The sequence below is a fragment of the Rhinolophus ferrumequinum genome, chromosome 3 (genome assembly GCF_004115265.2).
Source record: "Rhinolophus ferrumequinum isolate MPI-CBG mRhiFer1 chromosome 3, mRhiFer1_v1.p, whole genome shotgun sequence".
Classification (NCBI taxonomy): domain Eukaryota; kingdom Metazoa; phylum Chordata; class Mammalia; order Chiroptera; family Rhinolophidae; genus Rhinolophus; species Rhinolophus ferrumequinum.
Genome location: NC_046286.1, coordinates 99,128,900 through 99,153,852, shown reverse-complemented (window position 1 = coordinate 99,153,852; position 24,953 = coordinate 99,128,900). Strand labels below are relative to the sequence as shown.

General features: G+C 42.4%; 1 protein-coding gene across 2 annotated transcripts in view; it reads right to left on the bottom strand.

The window, feature by feature from the left end:
• Window positions 1-24,953, bottom strand: part of ARID1B (AT-rich interaction domain 1B) — a 398,528-nt gene that overhangs the window by 23,025 nt on the left and 350,550 nt on the right. The window contains exons 10-13 of one of the 2 annotated variants that reach the window (XM_033096399.1): window positions 15,181-15,326; window positions 8,784-8,893; window positions 7,897-8,055; window positions 2,222-2,431 (exon numbers count right to left, since the gene is read on the bottom strand). In XM_033096399.1, coding sequence (XP_032952290.1) covers window positions 2,222-2,431; window positions 7,897-8,055; window positions 8,784-8,893; window positions 15,181-15,326 — 625 coding nt within the window. The remainder of the gene's footprint in view (window positions 1-2,221; window positions 2,432-7,896; window positions 8,056-8,783; window positions 8,894-15,180; window positions 15,327-24,953) is intronic. The other variant, XM_033096409.1, reaches the window with a different exon arrangement.

Here is a 24,953-nt window from a genome sequence, read left to right as displayed (position 1 = left end):
AGGAGACAAGTGGTTTTTAATGAAATGTTAACTTTTGGGATTCAAACTTTCTCACAAAGCTCTTTCTATCCATTTACTTAATACTAAATGGTGCAGGATAAGCAAACTATAGAACGCTCACGAAAATGATTGATGCCACTTTGGCACTTAATGCCAGCCTGCAACAAGCAGGCCTGTGGATTGCTTCAGAAATTACACAGAGCGCTGCCTGGGAAAAATGAGGCTTGGAGTTCAGTATGTGTGGTTGCAGCACCTGCTCCAACCACATCTGATGGTCACCAGTTTGATGGGTATGAGTGACGAATGCCAAGTGCCCACCACCGCGAATCGCAGCTACATTCAAGCATTGCTCATTAGCTAAGCTAGCAGACACTCACTTGCAGACCCAGCGTGGTACTGCACACAGCTGAGTCAAGAGTAAGGTATCCAAACAATCTTTACAATTCTGTCTGTGATGAGTGGCGCCCAATTGTTTAGTATCCTGGGGATTCTAAAAAAATCTATGTCAGGGTCTAGATACAGAGGGAAGAGGTCAGGGTCCAGGTGCAGAGGGGAGATCAGGATTTCAGGCGCAAAGGGGAGAAGTCAGGGGTCCAGGTGCAGCAGGGAGAGGTCAGGTATCAGGTATAGAAGGGAAATGTCAAGGGTCCAGGCAGAGGGGACAGGTCAAGGGTCCAGGTGCAGAGGGGAGAGGTTAGGGACTCAGGAGTAGAGGGGGCAGGTTGGGGGTCAGTTGCAGATGGGAGAGGTCAGGGGTCAGGTGCAGAGGGGAGAGGTTAGGGACCTAGGATCAGAGGGGAGAGGTCGGGGGCAGGTGCTGAGGGGAGAGGCCAGGGGTCCAGGTGCAGAGGGGAGAGGCCAGGGGCCCAGGTGCAGAGGGGAGAGGTCAGGGGCCCAGGTGCAGAGGGGACAGGTCAGGCATCCAGGTGCAAAGGGGAGGCATGCATCTTGATATCTCCCTTCGCTGACCACCGCTCACACTTGGTCGGCAGTGTTTGATTCATCGTCAAATTACGCAAAGTCTTGAATCAGCTCCAGTTGTTTCAGTTTAGGTCTCAGGTCCATGGTTGGATGGAGAACCTCAGGGAGGACAGAGCACACAGGCCTCTCCTGCACCCCCAGAGCTGCAGAGCACTGAGACCAGGATGGGCCCTGGGTAATACTTGGGGTTAGATGACTTGCCGTTGGATAGTTAGTGACCTGCACCACCAGGGTGGAATGCAGGGTGCCTCACTGTGTATTAGACCCCCTGGGGCCCAGAGTGGCTCCCTTCATTGACCTGGGTGGGAGCCCAGGTGTGAACAGGTTTTCACAGCTTCCAAGTGACTCTAATGCACAGCTAGACCTGAGAACTGCTGGTAGGTGGGAAGAGCACAAGTTTTGGAAGCAGACCTGGCCCTGCCACCTACCCTGAGAGTCCCTGGGCCACAATACTATTGTACTTCATTTTGTCAGTTTCCTCATCTTTTCTCTGGGGGCAGGTGACTCCTGCATGCAGTGAACACCTGCCCTGGTACCGTTTCCCATCCCCACTGCAGCACACGCACACACCAACTGGACTCCACACTCAAGGCAGGGCTAGGACTAGGGTGAGGCAAGTGTGGCCTCGAGGCTACCACATTTAAGGGGCACTTGCTCTGAGAGTCAGGTACCTGCACAGCCCTGAAAACAAGCGCCTCCTGGAACTCTGCGCCCCAGGAGCCAGCTGCACCACCGTAGTCCCAGCCCTGCGAAAAATGAGCACTGACCGCCTTGTTGCACAAGAGGTCAGGGGTCCAGGTGCAGTTTTACAAGTATGACAGCTTTCTTGATAAATTGCTTGGGACAGAGGTAAACTGTGGATTTGACTTGTATCTGATCCAGACTATTGATTTAGTCATGTGCAAAACACTTCTGGAGTATTCCACAGAATCCTGGCAGATTCCACAGAATTCTACAGCTGTCAGGGACCCTCAAGAAAAATCTAGCCCAAGTGTCTCAATTTACAGATCAGGACTGCGGTCCATATAAATGACCTGTCAAGGTCATACTGTCAATTGGCTGCAAAGCCACGGTCCCCAGCCCCAGCACTCTGCTCCCCCACATGGACCCCGGTACAGGTGACTTTCTCACAGGCTTAGCTTTTTCTTCGTGAGAAAACAATGAGTCTACATATTCACGGAAACTTGATGTGAGAGCTCCCTGGTAACGTCTCCTTGTTCACGTGCTTATTCCATCTCACCTGTGCCAAACCGCCAATCTCTTTGACGCAGACATAGAGCCGGAACAGATCCAGGGGCTTCTTGCCCACCGCAGGCAGACTTGTGACAGGGGAGCCTCTCTCTTCCATGAAGGTAAGGTAGCGGTCAACCCACAGCTTTCTCTCTGGCTCATTCCCCAGCTCATACACCTTTGTGATCTTTTCTCCAGTGGTGGTGGATGAACTGGACTTCTAAAGCCCAGAAGGGGCATTTGGAGATGGGGCAGGGGTGGGCAGAGGGAAAGGGAAGAAGGTGAGAAAAAAGTAATGAGCTACCAAGTACAAAAGGAGGAGAAATTTAAAAACTACTGCTATCACACAACAATTAGGAATGAAGGCTACTAGTTCAGGCACAAACTATACATTTCTTAATTAAGAATTTACTTTGACTTTAAATACAGGCCCAAACTCCCTCTTTTATATACTTAAAAAACAAAACCCCAAATCTTTTTCACTTTATTGATACAATAAGCGTTGAATCCCAGAAGGCAAGGTTCCAATGACGACTCACGTCATGTTTAAAAATAAAAGGTGTTAGCTCATAAAATGATCACAGTGAACTTAAAATTTCACACGTGGTATTACAGAGCCCAAAAAACTACATGGACCCTACTTTTCCTTGTCAAAATAGTGGCTACTGTGTGTCTTCACTGAAACTCTAAATTGTATGGAGGAACAGCAAATGCATGGTGCTTGCTGAAAAATAAAAGGTAGGTCATATATCACAGGAACTAGTGGTGTGGGCCCTATGCTCATTTGAGAGCTTTATACATTCGTGGGCTTCTAAAGCTGTGGCATTTACTCACGATAACCAGCTTTCCCTACTTAAGAGGTCTTGAACTTCTCTGTCATGGTAAGGGGCAATTAGATAATTATTTTAATAGCTTTCTTAGGCAGCCATGCTTTAATCATGAACACGTGCTATTTCATATTTCCAGCCTATCTATGGATAAATATATACATTTACTTTTACGCACATGGGTTTATGGGCCCATGTGGTTTTTACTGATGCTCTAATTCCTGGTCTTTTATTTTTCTAACTCTATTTGATACTAAAATGTCAAAAGTTGCTGTTTCTGCACATCTGACGCCCACCATCTGGATTATGTGATCTGGGAAGGGAACACTTTTAGTCCTAAACCGCCCAACTGTATATTTTCCCTTTCTTTTATGTCTCTGTATTTGTGGCAATATTTGTGTACTTGTAGTATTTGCAACTCTGGGGTTACTGTACAAAATCACTTCTGCAGTCCCCATAAAATGTCTTTGGAACAGTAATTTACTTCACTTACTCATGTTGACTTACTAGGTTGTCATCTGCAATGGCTAGCCATTATTTGAGATGGACTTTTTCTTAACTCTTTTCCATTATATCTAGCTTAATGTAATTTTAAACATATTGCTGAAATTCTGGGGGTTAAACACGATTGCCATTGAGGTTTGATGCTACCTTATTGAGCAAGATCTTGATCCCCAATAAAAGTAGGGCCTGAGAAAGGATGCCTGAAAATGAAACCAACGAAGCTGGTGAATGGCAGCGTTCCCTCCAATTAACGTATAATTCTCCCAAGCTGTTTTTGCTGAAATTTTAAGCCTTCAGCTTCAGAATTATTCAGGCATAGAGTCTTTACATCAAATCTATAAAAATGGATGATGCAGTTTATGTAAATAAAAAAAATGTAGAGTGGAAGGATAAAAAATAGTGTGATCTTTTAGAATAAGTTCTTAACATTTATTTTCGTATTCTTATTATAACCAAGGAATATTTGACTAGGACAAGAAACGGTTCTAACACATTTTACGCCAGGTTCTCCTATTGATAATAGTTCAGGAGCTTTGTCATCATTAATAGAGTACTTATTACTAGGAAGTTTTGAAATGCTAGTATTGAAATTTTTTTCTTTTGGGGAGGTACTCTAAAAAAGTGGATCCAATGTTTTTTAAAAATGAAAATTTGAAATAAGGACACAAGCAAAAAAGCATTCTTACCTAAAAAAATAATTAAAAAACCAACCTCCAACTTACGTTTCATTTATGAAAAACTGAAAAAGTTTCAGATTTGATTGAAGGATGAGAGAAATAAAAGCAATCATTCCAACTTAAAATTGCTCTGAGTAGCTCTACCAACATCCTGAACCTAAGACTCAACTGCCGTGTCTGGCCCAGTCCTCCCCAAACCCAAACTGGGGAAGGAAGGGTTCTGGACGAAGTTGCTCGTGACCCGAGCAGTGAGGGCCTGGAAGTTTGTTACGAAAGGAGTGGGTTCTCCTAACCTGAAACAGGCCTAAAATAATGGTTTACTTAGTTTGACTGTACATATTTTAACTTATCTTTCTTTCTCTGTTAAATGAACTTCAGTTTAACTTCTGCATATCTCAATTTGTTCTCTTAAAATGAGAAAAACTTAATGAAGATAATAGTTTTTAATAGAATCATTTTATTTTTCATAGTTTTTGGAGCTTCAAAAAGCATTTTTATGGAGCCGTATGCGGGAAAATGCATCTCAATGAAAAGAAAGCGGTTGGGCCTCAGTTTACGTGTTAGGTCCTAGAAGAGGCCCCCACAGTGCCTGCTCCCCTTCTCTAAGCCTCCGTGCAGGCTTTATCTGCCCTTGGCGGCACCTGGCTCCACAGTGGACAGAAGCCTGTGTTTTGCGTGGGGTTACAGCTTCCACAAGGCAGGGTTCCTGCTGATCTGGAAACACCAACAGTGGGTGTACGCCGAAGGTACTCAGGTACTCGGTAGGTAGATATTTGTTCTATGAACGAATACTTAAATGGATGAACAAGGTCTGAAAAGTCTAGCACCATCCAAATAAGAATTAACGACTGATTAAAATATCATATAAAAAGGATTTCTGTGAGCAAGGTGCTCTGTGAATGTGGACACTATCTAATAAGACTGAAAGCTGAGCGGGGATCGTGCCCACGGCCGGCATTTAACATCTGCACTCCCGGTGTGCCCCCAGGTCGGCTTCCCAGCCGATCACCAGTTAGTATTTGGGTGTCTGAACACAGAAACAGGACATGAAGAGAAACAACAGCCTCAGGAAATAAAGAGTATGCACTCTATCACTGATCAGGCTCAACGCAGACCTTTTTTGTTCAGACATTAGCTATGATGTGACCTTTGGATAAAAGTCTTACACACTGTACCCACTGACAATGGGCAAACTAGCCCTGCAGAAAGATGGGGTTAACTTTTCCAGGTCACTAGGACCATCTCATATTGTTTCCGTGTTGTGAAAATTGTATCCCACTGCATGAAACTGTCGTGGAGGCAAGAAAAAGGAATGGAGATTGCTGCAAAATTATAGCAAGACATTATTATAGTGCCACAAATGTCTTCCTTGCATGAAATTTAATTAAGTCTATAAGTACATTTTCCTCAAGTCTTTTAGGCAGATTTACATTTCAGCAGTCTTTACCATATGCCCAGTAATATGTGTATGTGCAAATGTTTATTTTTATTTGAGAATGTTTTGTAACAACAGTGCTGGTCCATAACATGCTGTCAAAGCAAAGAGCATCTTCATTATTTAGTTCATCTCAGGCCTGCTATTAGACAGCCTTTGTTAGGGAGACTTTTAAGAGCAATTTTAAGTACAAATTGACATTCTATCTCAGAAGGAGCAGTTAAATATTCCTAAATTGTATGTATCTGCAGTGATTTGATAGCAGAGATAATCTGAGGTCCTTCATTACAATCTCCTTTCGTTCCTTTCTTGAATTAGCCTCTTATTCAAGAGAATGGCTGTTTTCTCAATATAGAGCAATCATCTAACCTTTTCCACTATCTGGAACCACAGCTTCTCTTGTCTTTACCTACCAGTGGAGCCAGAGTTTGCTTGTAAATTCTTAAAATGGTTACAGTACAGGAAGAGATAACATATGGAGAAGTATTTAGGAAAAAGAAAAGTAACGTGCAATTTTTTAAAGTATAATTGTATAATCATCAGAAAATTAAGTTAACAATTCAGTTTACTTTTTCCTTATATTTAAGTGGAAAGTGGGGTTTATGCAACTACTAAGTTAAAATACAATAAAGATTCATTTTTTATAATTCAGAAATTATCAAGGTGGAATTTTTAAACATAATATAGTCTACTAGTAGTTTTTGTTTTTAATAAATTATCAGTCTTATTGTCTTAAAATTTTAAAGATTTTCAACCTCTAATATTTTTCCCTCTGAGCCAACATACAAATGTTTTTGAAGAGTTGTAATTTGAGTTCAACCTGTTAACTTGAGAGTATTACTAATTCAAAAATGCTTTTCTTACGATTAAAATAAAACCAAACCAAACCAGGGTACATTATGGGGAAAGCCCCACAATGCTGGCTGCCTTCTGAGACTCAAAGCAGACAATACAAAGGTATCAGAATTAAGGAGCTGCATTCTCCCTTCCCATTAGTCCTGCTTAACCCATCCTAGACGCATTTTTCATTTCATCTTGGTTTGTTTCAAAAGTGAAACATATGTCTACAGAGAAGGTACCAGTGAATGTCTGCCCTTTCTTCCTCTGAAAAGGAAAATGCTGGTTAGACTAGAGCTCCACATGAGTTTTACAAACATTTACTGGAACCACCAACTCTGCAAACTATCTGCTTAAAGCGGTGAATGGATAATTAATAGCAGCCTCCTTTTGGGGTTTTGACTAGATTGCCAGACTCTGCACTTAGAGTCTTCTTCTCTCCAACTTCTTTTCCTGAGCCATGCTCTCCAACACATTGTCTTACAAAAATTAGCGTGTTAATTAAGTCTTCTTGGCAAGTAATTGCATGTTAAGGTTTTTTTTTTCTTTAAAAGATCTTTTGATTCCCTATATGAATGTAAAATAAAGGTTATTACAGTACCGTTCTTTTTTTTAATGGCACAGAATTAATTTCTTTAGTAGGAAAACAAAGGCTCTACAGGCAGAAGAACATAAAGGCTAAAATAATTATCTTATATATACATTATCATTTTTGTTTTTTATGTCATATGGAAAGCAACACGTAATTTCATCAAGATTATCAGCAGTCTTGTGCAGGATATAATTTTTCATCTCAACTGATTGTAATGTAGGCATACATTATTAACCTAAAAACAGCATTCCAAATAGTTATAAGCACTAACATTTCCAAACTTTTCTGTTAATTTCTGACAAGTGGATTGAAACAAAGCAGGGCTGATATTATGCTCAACCGTGCCCAGAGTGTAATATTTATATTTTCAGGTAGGCAGTTTTGAAATAAGATGTTTCAGATAAAACAGTCCATGAAAGATTTAGGCCAGAGGCCAAACTTGTCATTTACTCTGTGGCTGCTATTAGTTCCCATGTAAATGGAGAAGTAACTCGTTTTAAATTTCTTAAGTGCACAATGGATTAGACATTTAAACAAAGTCACTGTGTGAAGGAGTTTGGACCCAGTAACACAATCGCATGCTTGGTACAGAGGTGCTTCTTTATATGGCGGTTTCATTACCAGATATCAACTCTATGATGCACATAAACTTTACTCATTTTGTTACTAATATAATTATAAAGAAATCCCTTTCATGGATAAATTACTGAAGAAAAAGTCTTATAAAACAAGTAAATAAGCAAGCATTAACGTAGAATTAATTATCAAAAAACCCCAAAAAAGCAAAAAAAACAAACAACCAGAGCCACTTACAGGGCTTGATGGAGTCTTTGGCCAGCCTGGGCTGCTAATGCTATCGCTTTCATCCCCATGAAATGAGGAGATGCTAGCAGAGCTGGGGGACATGGGGGAGGGGACTGGCAGGTTGCCGGGGGTTGGGGGCTGAGAAATACCCTGAGAGCTGTAGCTATCCTGTGGTAGAGGAATAAAAAAAAAAAAAAAAAATTGACAACGGTAGGGCAAACTTTATTTAAAATAACACAAAGCACATCCAGTTTAACAGACTAACTTTTATATATAACAGATATATATAAAGACATGTACACGCACACACACACACGCACACACATAAAGGTATTAAAACAACATTCTTAATTAGTATAATCGCTGAGTGTGCCGGCTGCTGGATAAGGCCACTGAGCCCCCATGCTGACTTCAAGCTTACATGGAATGCTAAGCATGGGTTACCCCTTATGAAAGAAAGAAAGGAAAAAAAAAGCTGTTCACCTTATTTATCAAATAAGGCAGGAAAGCAAAATATTAAGTATGTTGTTGTTGCTGAGGCGGCCAAAACAGGAAGCTATAAACTGAAGGCAGAGAAAATGGCTGCAAGTTTCAACACCAGGCAAGATCCCTGACTTCTCCCCACCCCCAAAGCATTTCTCCTAGGTGGTCTTGTCCCTCCACCCCTCTCCCACGACCGTGAGTTAATGCCATCAGAACTAGTAACTTTCAGATCCACACCATGAGGGGGGTGGGGAAAGAAAGAAAGACTACAAACATGTGGCACAAAATGAAGGCATGCAGAGAGAAGAAACCAAATGGGAAAAAAAGTGTCGGCCAACACCAGGGAGTAGAGAACAACATGGCAGCTTTAGCAAGGCAGGCCCCACGCCGCGTGCAGAGGAGAAAGCAAATACCTTCGCCTTGCTCTCAGGCTGTGGAGTCCCTTCTTCTTTACCGTCTGCTTTGAGAGGCAGGGGCAATTTGGATTCACCAGGAGACATCATATCTGCAAGACCCATAGATGCTAATCGAAAACAGGAGAAAGAGTTTAGGATTATACATGTGATTCGTCAGGCTGTGCTCCCGCTAACACAAGTTACTGGGTGACGCATGGGGCACTTGAATTTCCCTTGAAGAAAAGAAAAAAGAAATTGTAACTCAGCACACTAATTTCTGAAATCTAAATAGCATGACATTCTGGCACTCCTTCTTTATCTTAAAAAAAAAAAGAAAAAAATAATCATTTACTCAAGACCCAAACCACTGAAAGTCAACTTATAGCAGTTAAATATACAGCAAGCAGTTATAGTATAGTAAGTGACAAGTGGACATAAGCCCAATGTTTAAATTGCTCATCAGGTGTTGAAAGCAAATGCTGGATGTGTATCTTTTTCACTTGGTGACTAGAGGATTTAGTGCTTTCTTAATTTCCTAAATGCACATTACCTATAGTTTGCAAATATCATTTGATATTTTATATTGTTTCATTTCAAAATCTTATCTACTGCATGTGGCCTAGTCTATAATAATGAAAGACAATCGTACCACATGACTTCAAAAACAATAATCAAAAGTCAGTTTTGAAGGAAAAGATTTCTAATTACTTTGCAATGGGGCTGGTTTCCTTTCAGCCTGGTGCACTGCGTTTGATTATCAATTCTCAACCAGAGCTCCAATGCCCAGGTCAGATACCCACACCAGCTCAAGGGTCAACCTGACAATCCCAGGCAAAACTCACGTTCTATCTCCAGGCTCAGAAACTCGATCAAGTTCATCTAAGCTTCGGAACGAAAACTTCACCAACGAACAACTGACCTATACACATTTACTGCAAATACTAGTAGATACTTTCAAGTTAAAAATATGGCTTTAGATTTCTTTTTAAAGGAAGAGCAAGGCTACAGTAGGGACTCAGTGTAGATATCAGGGGAATAACAGCTGAATGTCTATGGGGCCCCACTGTGAAAACCACGTGCACAACACTGGGCTGTGAGCACGGCACAAGCAGATGTGCGAGGAGTCGGCGTGAGGAGAGACGGCAGTAGGAAAGGAAGAGGGGAGAGAATTACGAGCCTTAGAAATGAGTGGAGACCAGAAAACATGCCTACTTCCAAATCAAATAAACCTGAGGTTTTATGAACGGGACCCGGTTTACATTCTGCAAATGAAAGTGCTGGCCCAAATGAGGCGTCGGTACAAATGGGGCACAATGTGCTGGAGAAAAAGAGCAGCTTTAGAAAAGGCCCCACAGATTGCCCACTACAAAATGATTATTGCTCATATTCATGTATTACTATGTTTTAGAAAATGATTAGTTTTAATTACAGCAGTGAGAGAGTGAGCAGGGCTCTGGTGAATTTGCTGGCAAGCTTTGTGGTGCTAATTTGCTAATATCGTTAGCATCACTGCAGGTTGAGACCAGAGGTCCTGCCAAAAGAGCCACCCTGCCACGTGCCCATGAGTTTACAACGGCACACTCAATGGCGCGCTCTGAAACGCCTGCATTTTCCACGGCCACAGTGGCTTGTTTTCAAAGCCCATTTGCAGCCCAGTCAGCCCTTGAAGTCATTACCACACACACAAATCATAATTGGGATGTTTTTCTTTTTTTTTTTTTTCCAAATTACTTTCAATACTTAGACTTTAAGAACTGGAACAAAAAGCTTTTTCAAGTGATGCAGCTGCACACAAAAATCTATTGGGATCAGCTAAAAATGCTGTTATTTTTGTGAATGTGTGAAACCTCAGAAAAGCAGCTGAGAGAGATTACACGAAGAAGACCGCCTTGTTGCTTTCGTGCGGTTTTATCTCTGGGGTCTAGCGAGATATGAACTGGTAAAGCTGTATGTTAAGAAAGACCCTTTTTAGAAGAATAGAAGGGAAAAAAAGCAGGACGAGTGTGGAAAGGGGGGCTTATTCATGAAAGTCCATACGTCCTCGCTGGTTATTGAGTAGGTTCAAAGGAATGACAGCCACACAATTCCAGAGAAAATGGCAAGGTCAGGGACACGTGGCTTCTGTTAAGTCCCGCTTCTCCAAAGATTACAACAAATAGTTTTCTCAGCATGTATCATAAATCATGCTTAAATATATTTGAAAAATAGCAATATCCTTCTTCATGCATCAAATGTGTTAATGTGCACAAAAGTAATTTTTAAGCATAAAGAGCTAGGTCAATATGTTACGATAATTAATGATGATAATTTACACTGATTTAAAAATCAGACTTAGACGAATATAAGCATATATGCTGGTCTGAAATCCCCCAAATTTCTTCATTCTCTGTTATATATTTTAAAGAGGGCATTTGGGTTATGCAAATTCAAAAACTGTCAAAAGTTGCATTGCTTTATTATTTTGAGAGATAGATAAGAACAGGATTTAGAGTAATAGTTTTTCTTAGTACTCCTGCCTTACAATGCAAATTTTATTTTACAAAATGGGTCATAAGGGCTTTCCTTCCTGTGGCTTTTACTATCCTTTTGGTTGAAATGCTTATTTTTGACTTTGTAGCAGAATTCTCCACGAACCACTGCAGAGAGCCACGTGCCTCCCAGGGCAGTGACACTCCAGGGGCACTATTTTCTTCTCCTTTCCCAGAAGGGAAAGACCACCCCTTTCTTAAGGATGTGTTAAACAGAGGCGCTGATCATTCTCCTACTGACACCAGTAATCAGTGTGTAAAGTTCAGGCCAGGAAGGGGCAGTACTGAGTCTGACTGTGGAGGATGGGGGTTACTGTAAATACCCAGCATGCACTAGCCTCTGGCTTCACCATCGAAATTTAAGAGCTAGAATGATTTCTTAAAGTAAGTGTGGGTCAAGGTCCTAAGGCAGCTATTTCACTGTGGATTTAATATATTCCAAAAGAACATAAAGAACATATGGTGCGAGTAAAACTGAACTGAAACATTCATTCCTACTCTCCCAACTTCCTTTACTTAGTCTCCTTACAAGGCTGCAGAATCATTCCCAGAAGATGGTAAAACAAGACCAGAAAAGCACAAACAGTTCTTTTCTTTTCATGGTAGATAATATACCATACTCTGCAAATATTTTATTCCTTGTTTTTGAAAACACAAAAGGGCCTATCTCTGGGTATACATCTGTAGATATTCATGGCTATTTTTATATGTGGCAAATATATAAAGAACACTGTTAACATAACACATACAAGGTAATGAGAAAAGCTCAGGAGAAACACTTCTCTCTGCTTAGAGCAGCAAGGCTTTCAAAGAATCCCGGAAAGTTCCCTATGCTGATGCACCTGGGGGGGGCAGTGCAAGGGAGAGGCACGACCCCATCATTCCATCACAGCCCCCTCCCGACTCAGCCGTCCCAAAGACACGCACAACCTGAGGAAAACCAGCATGTTTGCTGAGCATCACTGCTTCACGGAAAGCTCCTAACTCTCTCTTGTGAGCTGCACGGACGGACGCTCCCAAGAAAGCCCAGCTACTTACGCAGCCACCAATACCTGTGGTATAACTCAGCGTCCATTTTCCCCAGTTTAAGAGAGATGGTTTTCATAGTTTATCAAGTCTTTTGTATTTTTTTGGGGGGGAGGACAGCAATTCACCTAAAATCATTAACTTAATCAAACAAAAAAGCCAACAGTATTTATAAGCTACCTAGATAACCAGTAGCAATAGTGCTAAAGACCCCAAACTTCCTTTGTGAAGGATCCTAAAATCTCAAGACAGAAAACAGCTATCCATCTGGCAGATTTATATTCTAGGCATAGTTTTGTAAATCTTTTTTTTAATTTCAAAACAGCAAATTATCTGGTAAATGGCTAATGCCACACAAAGCTGGCAGCAGTTCTGCCAGGAGGCTGTTGAGCAAAATACCCTTAACCTGGTGGGTCTCAAGCTTTAGCCTGCACATAAGAATCACCTCAGGAGTCTGTCAGCAATGACGGTTCTTGGGGTCCCTCCCTCACCATGGCTCCTGGGGGCAGTCCCAGGAGTCTGTAGTTTTCATGAGCATTGCAGGCAACTGACAGCTGGCTCTCAATTTCTGAGAACCCTGAAGGAAGCTGTTGACACTGTGGCATTGACAGGACATTGCTGGGCTGGCAGAAAGACTCACGACTGGAATCTGACAGTGCTCTGTGTGGAGGAGGCCTGGCCAGGCAGCCTGGGGCGGCTCATTTCCTCCCTGTAGGTTATGCTGATGGAAATGCCCCCCACACTGTAGACTTCCGGTGAGGCAAACTTAGCCCTGCCTGGTAGGTATGTTTTCTGACATCAGATGTCTTCTTTAAGATGATGGTTTATGCTCAGACTGATGAATATTATAAAAGAAAATATAAATAAGTACTATGTAACTAACAATACAAGTATTATATGGGATGCATTTAACAAGGTTATACAGGGCTTATAATTTTGCCCATAGTAATACGTAATTCTAATCTTTTAATCCAAATAATTTTTTTTAAAAAAAGCTCTAAAGGGAAAAAAAGATCCCCACAGCCTACCGTCCTACTTCCCTAGCATTTTCAGTGAAGAAATAGTTGTCACATTCATACTCGCACTGACTCCATTTAAATAATTACTTGCTCACTGAAGCTTGTAGCGATTTGTCACTACACAGGAGGACGTTTTCTGGCCCTGTACACCGTCTACAGCACAACTGCTGGAACTCAGTGAAGAGGATGCTGGATGCCAGGGGCATCAGCTGCTAAGTGAGGCTCAGAAAATCCCACTGCCAGCCCGGCCATCGTTTGTATTATCTTCACTTTTTCCAAAAGTGTCCTTGGATGGAGAAAATGCTTTGCTGTCATCACCGAAAACTTATCTCCAGGGGTCCAAACCATGGAGACTGATGTGATGATGATCCAAGCCATTTCTCGCCCATCCCTAGAAAAGCTAAGTGGACACCTTCAGGCCCAGTCTCTCACTGGCAGCTCACTGTCCCATTCTGGGTTCTTCTGTCATTCCCGTTTCCCTCCGAGACCACGCCAGTTCTAGCAGAGGCACGTACGCTCATCAGCAGATACACAGTGAATGCTAAGTCGTCAATATTCCTTGGATGTGCTGCATGATTACTTTCTATCAGGTAGCATTTGACTTAATAAAGCTGAAATAAAATCATATAAATGTGCAGAAAAAATTTTGATAAATGTTTAAATTATTAAAAATTCAATGTTTCAAAATGCACAATGCAATAAAAAAAATACTACTAGTCTGTACAAAAGGCTGTGAGGATAAATGGCCTTTCATTGAAAAGATTTCCCCAGTATGAAATAACAAATAGCTGAATTATCTGAATAATAATAATAAAAAAAACCCCTCTCTGTGAATCTCCATTAAATTGGTTATTTCTTAGGGACACATAAATCTTCTTATGCAGGGCACGGTGCCATCTATTTGTTGTGGGTTATTTTTGTGGCTCTGGAGTCCAAAGGAAAAAGGGAAAAATGAGTATTGCTAATAGTAGGTGAAAATTTATTGTGTCGTTTCAATGCTCTGAAGTAATTTCATTTCAGCAAGCCAGACGAAACACATAATGTCATAACCCAAACACGCTATTACCTGGGACAGTGCTGGGAAGGGAAGGGGAAGCTTCTAGCTAATAGACTGTTCAAGAGCTTGGCACTTTTCATTGCAAATGTGAAAACGCCCACCTCCCTGGATGAATGACCACCTGCCTAACATCAAGATGGACCATGATTTATTTAAAAACTTTCATCTGCACTAGTAGTTTCTAGTTTTAACTCTTCCACAAACTTTTAAAGAGAAGTAATCAGGGAAAGGCACTATGAAATTGGACGCTAGAAACCAGCACTCGGAAGCTCAGACAGGCTGCAAGCCCAGCCTCTAGCTGTCTCTTCTGCTGACAAACAATAGCTTTGAGGTGGACTTTCAAAGATGGAGAGGTTAGGAAGGCAGAGAAAAGCAGAGTGAACAAAAAAAGGTAAGAAAGGGAACAAGCCTCTAACTCCACAATGTTTTTCTAACACATAAAGCATCACAGGGCACCCACTGGCTACTCACAGCTCTGTATTAAGTCAAGGAGAGACTCCTACCCCAAAGTGGCATCTATCACTCTAACAGGGAAGATAAAGCAACAGGTCGGTTGAATTACTGACCTTTATGTAAAAAACAATTTACATAAAGTGTAAGGTAACCCTCAAGTTTTCAAACAGTTGGACTGAGCAAGTTTCCAAGAAGCAGAAAAGCAGTATTTTCCCCTTTTCACCAAACGGTCCAATTGCTTGACTTGCTCTTGTACATTCAGTGCTGTTTGCCTGCGAGGAGAAGAGGGAGAGGCGGGGCTGCTCTCAGAAGCCCAGAGCCGCCAAGGTTACCTGCGGAGCTGTTCACCATGTTGGGCGTCATGCTGTAGGGTGGCGCCTGGGTGTTCATGAGCCCCGAGCTGTTGTTCATGGGCTGGCTGTAGGGAGAGCTGGAAGCCATAAGTCCACTCTGATTCATGCCCGGGAAACTGCCTTGCCTGTATGGAGAGAAAGCACACGCATACGGATACTGACCACGCACATTACAGTTTGACTGGGAGTCATTTCTCACAATGCATTTAGGCAAGGGGTGGGGCCAGTATTTCTCATATTTTCCTTAAAATAATTTATTTCCTGGAGAGAGAGGCTGAACTCTTATTGCTTGGTAATTACTTAATATACTTGTACTATGTAAAAATTCCAGATAATGTAAATTCCACAAATAAATTACATGTTTTAAAGCATGTCAAGTGTTCCAGGTTATGATTTATATAAAGGAATATAAGCGAGAAAGGTGGAACTTGAAATAAGAACAGGAATTACAAAAGCAAGCAAAATTAATTTCTAATGTTTAAAAAGATCTGACTCTATTAACATTACTATCCTCACATCAAAAAAACAGAAGTCAAGAAATGGAAAAAAAATAAGCAGTGTGGGAATACTTAAAAAAAAAATGCGTTGACTTAAATTTTCTGATATAATGAAATGGGAGAAAGCATTCCCAAACTCCCTTCAACCCTATTATTTAACCTTCTGAAATTATGTGCTATTAAAAACATACCAGTGTCCCTATTTAAAAGTACACAGTAAACATTAGGCTTCCATCTCTTTTTGTAGGATTTCATCTGTGACAGGAAGGAAAGGGAGCTGGACTGGCTGAAAGTGTCCCTAATAGGCTCCTGCCCTAACAGGCTCACCCCTTCCCCACTGCCATGCAGACTCAGGAACTTAACTTTTGGTGACTTCATTTGGTTTGTTTTGTGTCTTTACATAGAGACAAACTTCTTCATTCTTGCAAAGCGGCAAAGGGCACTCTTTGATTTGAAGGCAACAACTGTCACACAATGTCATTTCTCTAACGGCAGGTAATGGTGGAGGGAAGGGGAGGATTTAAACAGCAAGATGGTTTCATTCTCCCAGGAAAACCACGGCAAAGAAAGATGATAGCAGTGTGGCGAAATCTTGAAAGTCGAGCTTGACTACCACATTGCAGTCAAGCTTGGCTTATCTGCGCAGTACCTTTAAAAAACTTTTCAAAGTCTTGGCCGCTAATGTTTACTCTTAAGAGTAAAGCTAATGAGAAGGGTGAAAATCCAGACACTTTGCTTATCTGCCCAAATTAATTATGATAACAGCCCCCTCCACCGCCACTAAACTATCATTTGGTGGCTCTTAATGGATAATAGTAGAAAATTTTAAAGAGATTCTATAAGGGATTAACATAAGTCATTAATAAAAATGTAATATACTATTCTTTTTGTGTAGGTATTTTCAGTGGGTTCAACTTTTTTACTTGTAGAAAAAGTTCAAACATGGTCTATTTGAAAAGTCAAAGTATCAAAGGTTTGAGTGTTTTTCTTTTAAGTATTATACAAACCATTCAGGGAAATTCTGTACAAACGAACACTTGATGGCTTGGAAAGAACATTCTAGAAGGCTGAAAGACTAATGGTGTGAGTGTGGCTCTGGGAGAAAGGAGTGCTAGTTCATCCTTGAATGTTCCACTCACTGAGATTCCACTCTGAAAAACGCCAGACTGCTGAATCAGAGCTGTGATACCCACTGCAATTCATTAAGGATGGATCTGAGATCATCCAATGGCTCCTGATTAACCTCAGATCGTACATCCTTATAAATACACTGCCCAGCAGCTGTACACACATTCCTGTATGGTTAGGGTCGTAACATGAGCCTGCGGATAGTTGGCATTACCTCAGACATGCAGGTTTGTTGAGATGTTTTCACTCAAATGAAAGACTATTTAGTAGCATTTATGGAACTGTTTGAAAAGAGAACAAGTGGCAGCTGTTGGAACAGTTCTCTCAGTTTCTCAGCAGATTAAGCACAGGAAGAGCACCCTTAACTTACGAACAGGCAGTGTTTTCTGCGGACTACTTCCTAGGTAGCCATTGCTTCCAAATCTCAGCCCACTCTGACCTGTCCTTCAAGATCCAGACCAGCGGCCACCTCCTCCACGCAACCCATCCCCATGCTCTACCGGGGAGCTCTGCCTTCTGCAGGCTCTGCTTTCATAGCACCCTGCTTTCTTTTATGTCCTGAAACAATTTAGGTGCATGTTTTGACTCTTCTAGGTTGTGTGTGGACGCCTCCTGAGAGGAGCGACTGAACACATGACAGAAACTACAAAATACGTTTTAACTGAATTGATAGAGGCCATTTTTATCACTGTAAATAGGAATTATGAAAGATGGCCACCTTTTAAAGCTTCCACCAAATTCAGTTTCACATGCAGTGTAACTAACATATGTATGAAATTAACAGTTCTTTAAGCACAGCTGTTTGTATAACAAGGTAGAAACAAGAATCAGAATATAAAATCTACCAGGCAGATGGTCAGATGAAGTAACCTCAAAGACCACATCTAACCCTAATCTATGATTTCTCTCCTAAGTCTGCACTGCCCATCTTCAATCACCATAAGATGACGAAGGTACACCTTAAAGAGGTTTTTAAAATACCCTTAAAATAACAAAAAATATAAAGGATGACAGATTTGTGTGTTGGATGTCCGTTGCTGGTTACAATGGTCCTCAATGAAACTGCATCTATAGTTTTCAAGAGTCTGGTTAAAAAGTGGGTCTTAACTCTGTCACTAGCCCCATTTTCCACTGTCACTAGGATCTGGGAGCAAATCATGCTGGCTTGCTGGGCCTCAGTTTTTATATACAAACATGGAGGGACTGTTAATAATTTTAACATTACTACTTTATGAAGGACCTACAAATATGCCTGGCACGATTTCTAGGCACTTCACACATCTAATTTTTAAATTCCTGGAGGAGGGTAGGTAGAATTATGCTCATGTACAAAAAAAGAAAATAAAGATCAGAGAGATTAATAACTTGCAGAAAGATACACCGCCAACAAGTGGCAGAAACAGAACTCCCCAAGCCTGCCTTCAGTCCAGTGTCCTATCCTGTTTTCTCTAAGGGCCCTCACGCTGCTAACACTTGATGAGACAAAGTGTAATGACATACAGCAGCCTACTGTATACCTTTCTATTTGTCTACCGGACTCATCTTTGGTGGGAGAAAGCTGACAGATCAGAACGGTGGTTTCCTCTGAGCTTCCCGGAGGGCACCCTTTGGTGAGATGGACTCAGTGAGAGGTGGTGGAAGTAAATAAAATAGCACCCTGGGCAACTGCTTCTGGAAAGGAGTTCATCCTGTGTGCTGCAGGCCTCTGGGGTATCCAAGTGGAGAAATGAGTCCTCGCAGGAATGCAGGGCGTGTGTGGCCATGAGCACAGCCCCTGGCCGCCTGGCTAAAGTGGGAGAGAGCTAGTCTTTCATCACCGCAGAAGAAATCCTATTTATTATTGCTTTGGAAATTACTGGCAAGATGACTGGTAATTTTGAACAAGCAAGATGGGCTTAATACTAAACAAGAGTTTTCAATGCGCTGTTGAATTTTAGAAATCGAGGCAATTCGTATTGTGGAAGGAGACGTGAGACGGCCGCCTCTGTGATTAAGCCGAGCACTCCCACTTACCCTGGTGCAGCGACCGTAACAGGATTTCTGTGGCTCACAACAAAAAGCTTATTTGGTTGGGCTGCCTACCCTTCCTCGGACCACAGCAACCTCGGAAGTCGGTGCCTTTGCAGAGGCAGCACTCACCGACTGCTGAACCCCTTCTGACCACAGTGACATTCGAAGACTCCAAATGGAACTTGGAGACCAAAGAAGTCAATCGCTAGACATTTTCTTTTTTCAAAAGGAAACAAGAGCAGGCAGAACAGAACAAAACACCACCAGGCAAAGATACAAAAGGAAATGAGGGAAACATTTTCGATATAACTAAGACCCTACCAAAAGGGAAGTGGTAGCTGGAAGAGCAACGTGCCCTACCTTGACCTCTGGGTTTGTGACTCACTAGGGGTTTCTAGTGGGTCTATGGACTGAGGTCATTTTTGTTACAAATTACTGCTGTCCTGACGCCACACATTCCTCGCCTGCAATGGCTGTGGCAGTGAATGCCCTACGACGTCCCGAGAGGGAATTCGATAGACACTTAAAGGGAACGTTTTGTTGCGGTTATGCTGCTAAGGCACCTCCTGGGCTGCGCCCAGTGAAAATGACTGTGGCAGGCGGTGCCACAAATAACAGGGTGCTGACCAACGGGCCTGCGCTTACTGGGGTCGGGGCCCACTGGGGAATGGCTAGGCACCATTCCCTCATGTCAAAGCATCACGTGGGGGGTTGTCATGTAGACACGCGGAGCTGCGGAATAACCAGAACGGTATTTAAATCAGTCTTCGGTGGGGCTAGATGTAAATGTTTAAGATCTGTCATTCAGTGACAAAACCCCTGTTATTGTAACGAGAGTAATTCAGAAGTGGGGCTGCACATGCATTTCCCGCAAGCGATTCTGGTCCTGCGTTTCAATCTACACAAACACACACACACACACACACACACACACACACACACGTAATTTTTATAGGTTCTCCTTTAATCACTTTGGACATTTCTTAAACATCACACATTCATCTGCCAACAAAGGGCTGGCTTGGGGGAAAAAAACCAGAAACAAACACCAATTTTAAAGTGATAATTTCCAGGGCTCCACTGTGAAGGCAGAAAGTGGAATACACCTTCCCCATATACTCTGAATTTAGCAGTTTAAATATCAGTATGAAATCCATTTCTAAATATCTTGTTTTTAAGTCAACTGCAATAAAATTTAACATAGTCTGTACATAACTGTGGTCCTTTAAAAGAATATTTAGGCCATATGTTTTTAGCAATACCATCATTTTGTTCTCAACAGTGATAGACAAGGAGTGTGAAATACACATCTTGAAAAATGAATGGATTTCTGATACAGCTCTTTGGAGAAGAGGACGGACAGACAGAAGAAATATTTTGGAAATAGACACCACGTGAGTGAAGCCTCTCTGTGCAAGTCCGAGGGGCAGACATACGGAGAGAAGCCCTGCTCTGAAGAGCTCTAGCATGTCCACTGATCATCCATACGTTCCAAACGAACATAAAAATGTGTGCTTTATTAGAAAACTGTGTACGACTGCCACATGTATGTATCTTTCTCTACATGGACTGTCACGATAGATGTAGTTTGACTTACGAAAGCAGAAAAGATTACTGACTCACTAGATCTATTAGGCTACCCCTGAGATTTGGGGGCACTGTCCCACTTCAGCCCAATAGTTATCAGAACCAGGAACCTTTGAAAAGCCCCGTTCTGACAGAGTCGCTTCTTGGAGAACTCCAATCGTCTATATAACATTACACCAGACGCCCTACTTTAAATGTTGTATAAACACAAAGTATTTTCATGTCTATGTGTCCAGCAACACTTTCGACCTAAATTACACAGTGACTCTTTGAAAGCAGTACCAAGAAGGACAAATGCATACATCTACTATCTGAAGAGGGAAAAACACTCCCTGTGTCTCCAAAACAACACATTTGAAACAGAAAAGAAGGCTGCCCCAGCCCTGGCCCGTTGTTGGAGTGGTGACCCCATCAGTCGGCCTGCAAACACAAACGCATCAGCAATTCTGGGGGCAAAATCATTGTCTAGTTCAACAAGCTAGTTGCTCCGGGTAGATGTCGATCCTGTGCAAGGAAAGTGGCTTCATATCATTAAACCAAAGACAAAGAACACATACAAAGCCAATGACTTCAAATTTACAGGTTTCTATAAAAATGCACAGCCACATGCTATTAAAACAAACCAACTACAGCACCCTTTTCAATCAGGGAGACATGTTAGAAATAACTAAAATGAATTAGAAATACCGTCCATTTGGTTGGTGGTTCCAACCATTGTTCAAGATAGCTGTTTTAAGATAAGTGTGGGAGGAGAGGGGGAAAGGAGGAGCACAGTCGTTGTCCAACACAAACAAACAAAGTCAAACAACCAGAGCAGCGAGGGTCAAATGATGCCCAGGCTGTGGGTGAAGGGGAAGTGCCTGCGCTGGGGGGCTTCTAACGGTGAGGACGGGCTGCCGGCCCCTCTGCCCGTTACTGCAGATGAGACGTGAGGGATCGGACGGGGAGTTGGTCAGGTAAGGAGGAAAGGAGGGGGCCTGTGGGCATCCAGGAGCAGAGGACGGCTGGTGGGAAGACTAGTAAGAAGTGAGAGTGGGGTGAGGGAAGTCCGGGTTCTGTGAGGTTTTGACTGTATCCTAAGAGAAAGAGGTTGAGACGAGGTGTTCTTAGGAGACACGGCATAGAGAGATTTGTGCATTGTTCTCTGACTGTACTGGAGGCTGAGGAACGAAGGTCGGGCACACAGGTTGTGTGGCTATTCCGACAGTCCAGGTAAGAGACGACAGGGCCCTGGAACCAGGACGTGGTGATGAGTGAGACTCTGTGGGGAAAGGAAAGGTGCACCAAGATGGCTCCTGGGTGTCCGACCGGCTGCACAACAGGATGGATGGTAGGCCGTCACTGAGAAAACACTGGACAGATCATGAGTTTGGCTTGGGGCATGTTACCTGATATGGCCCTCAGCTTCCAAAAGGCAAGGTCAGGGAGACAGCTGGAGAGGCCAGTCTAGAAAGCAGAGAGGAGTCCTTTAGTTCACCTTCCCTCCCTATGCAGGAAGGCCTTTATAATACTGAGTCTTTTCTCTAAGGTCTCCCCTCCTTGTGAACATGACCTTTCCAACGCAGCCCAGTCCCTTAAAGAAAGCTGATATGTGTAGACTGCCAGCAACAACGCTACAGCAAAATTTGCCATTTTCTACCTAGAAATTAGTAACTCTCCAAACCCTTTGGTAATCGATACATGTGAGTCTTATTTTTTCCCTTTAACAATGGGCAAAGGGGAATGTTATTTTTCAACAGCGCTGTGACAAAGGCCCTTTCGACAGAGGGGCCGCAGTTCCCTCAGCATGGTCCCGAGAACGGTCTCTTCGTGGATACGTTTAGCGGATCACTCCCCAGAGAACTGCTCCCTGGCCTGTCTTCGCCACTGGCCTCTGTAACGTGCTGTTGCTCACAGGGCTCCTCCGTCACTAGAGACATTTCTTACGGTTGTCTCCACCGTTCTCCAAAGAGCTGTATTTTCACCCTGGCATCTTGGTGAAGCTATTTCCACCACGCACTGAGGAATACTGCACAGTCCATCCAGGGTTTCTTAAGAGCCTACAACACCAGAAACACGTTTTCCTTTCTGTTAACTACTTCTTGCACACTTCTCAGAGGGTTCCAACCTGTGATCAGCTGTTTCTGGCCTTGTTGCTAAAATGGCACCTGGTGTGCAATTTCAAAATTTAGTACTTGCTTTTCACCTCGATTCAGGTATCCGGTTTGAGCTGTTCCTAAAACAGCTGACTGCTCGTCACCGTCTCTCTCAACGCAAGCAGGAGAACAAATAGAGCTCAGGGTTTTGCAGTGAAAGATTTCCTTGTCAGGGTATGAAGAGATTGTAGAAAGTGTCGCTGCTTGAATTTCGGTAATTGGTAATTAAGAATGTTCTCTTCATCTCGAAGGTGGTTTTGGTTTGTTAAGCCCATTGTTCTGTAATTATAAATGATTTACTGGCAATTATACAAAATAAATTCAAAGTTTCCCTTTTGAAGATGCTTCACTTAGAGATTTTGACATCAGCACTTCCCAGGTGACACCCAGCACTCCGACTACCTCGGCGTCGACAAAAGCCAAGGGGACAACAGTGGGTCCCCAAGCCTGTCTTTTCCTGCAGGTGACCCCAGAACTTTGTGGGTTCTGGTACACGGAGCTTCCCACTGGCCTCTGCCAAGATGCAAATGGCGCACTTCCTGGTCTGGTGAAAACGATACCCACTGTCCCGCACAGAAAAAAATTGAGTAGTCACTGACATCCTTCACAGAAAGAAAAAAGTGTCCCCTTTTAATTGCCTTAAAGATCTTTACTTAAAAAAAACATTTATCTTGAGATCATAATGCCATTAAAAAAAGAGCTCCAGTAATTTACAAGGAGGGCCATTCCTTTTCAGTGATGGGAGCACCCACCGTTTCCACCAGGACATCCCCTTCCTGGGTACAAGGGATAAGGGAGAGAGTGACCTGACCAGGGAAATGGGTCTCCTTCGAGGTACAGGCAAATCAGACATGGTGAGCAGATCAGCTCGACAAATACTGAGCTAAGTAGCAGCGAATCTAAGTGATGTTTTGGGAATGAGATAATTAAGAACGCACAGATCTCTAGGCATTCATAGACTTCTTGTACTTTAATGGACCCGTCTCGGCTGAAAAAAAACCCAAAAGAACAGATTTTGGGTCTTGAGATCTCCATCTCATATATTTTGCCACAGGAATATTTTGGAAAACCCTTTAACAAAGAATGTACTAGTCCAAGTTATAGTGCCAGGAAATGTATTAACGTAGTCATTTCTAACTTAAAAAAAAAAATCCTCCTAAAATTCTTATAGATTTCCTGAGCTAAATGGGGCCTTCGGCCACAGAGTTACTCAATTTAAGCAAAACACTGTTCAAAGTTAGGGTAAAAATGTTGCAGGAAAGTCCTGAAAACTGAGCAAAAACAGTTCTTTATGTCCTCACAGTCACCATGCCCTGAGAAGCAGGAGGGGTGGGGGCAGGATCCAGCAAGTTCTTACCTGGTGAGTATTTCACAATCAAAGGCAACCCAGTAAAAGTTAACTTTCAAAGCAAGGAACAAAACCTTTACAGGTATTTGGTTTGGTGTTTTAATCTATGTAATCGAAGTCGAGTTCAAAATAAGAATGAAGGTCAAGATTAACAGGAGCTGTAGGGAGCTGCTACCGTGTTCCCCGAAAATAAGACCTAGCTGGTCCATCAGCTCCAATGCATCTTTTGGAGCAAAAATTAATATAAGACCTGGTATATTATATTATATTACATTATATTATATTAATTATGTTATATTATATTATATTATATTATATTATATTATATTATATTATATTATATTGTATTATATTAGACCCAGTCGTATAGTAAAATAAGACTGGGTCTTATATTAATTTTTGCTCCAAAAGATGTATTAGAGCTGATGGTCCAGCTAGTCCAGCTGCATTAGATGCATTAGAGCTGGTCCAGCTTATTTTTCGGGAAAACACGGTACCTGCTAAGAGGCCCAATGAGCAGTCAGAGAAGCCAGCCCTCACCTGTGATCTTCACATGTGCACCCACAATACTCCCCAAACCCCCAGGCTGGGGGAGACGAAGACGCAGATCATAGCCTCTGCAACACTGATTAACTGTCCCTGCCATCTTTGGCCCTGAGCACTGCGGAGGTGACCAGATTTCAGACTGGGAACAACTCAGCACATCCGGTATTGGCCTGAAAGCCTTGCAGGTTGCCAGCGAGGCCAATGCTACTTACCACCTGCGAGATATGTGATTTCCACAGTTCTGCCCTTTAATGACTGGCTGGGCTGCGTTGCTGATCGTTTTCTGGTGATGGGTTGACTATACTTTTTTTTTTTTTTAAAGATTTTATTGGGGAAGGGGAACAGGACTTTATTGGGGAACAGTGTGTACTTCCAGGCCTGTTTTCCAAGTCAAGTTGTTGTCCTTTCAATCTTAGTTGTGGAGGGTGCCGTTCAGCTTCAAGTTGTTGTCCTTTCAATCTTAGTTGTGGAGGGCGCAGCTCAGCTCCAGGTCCAGATGCC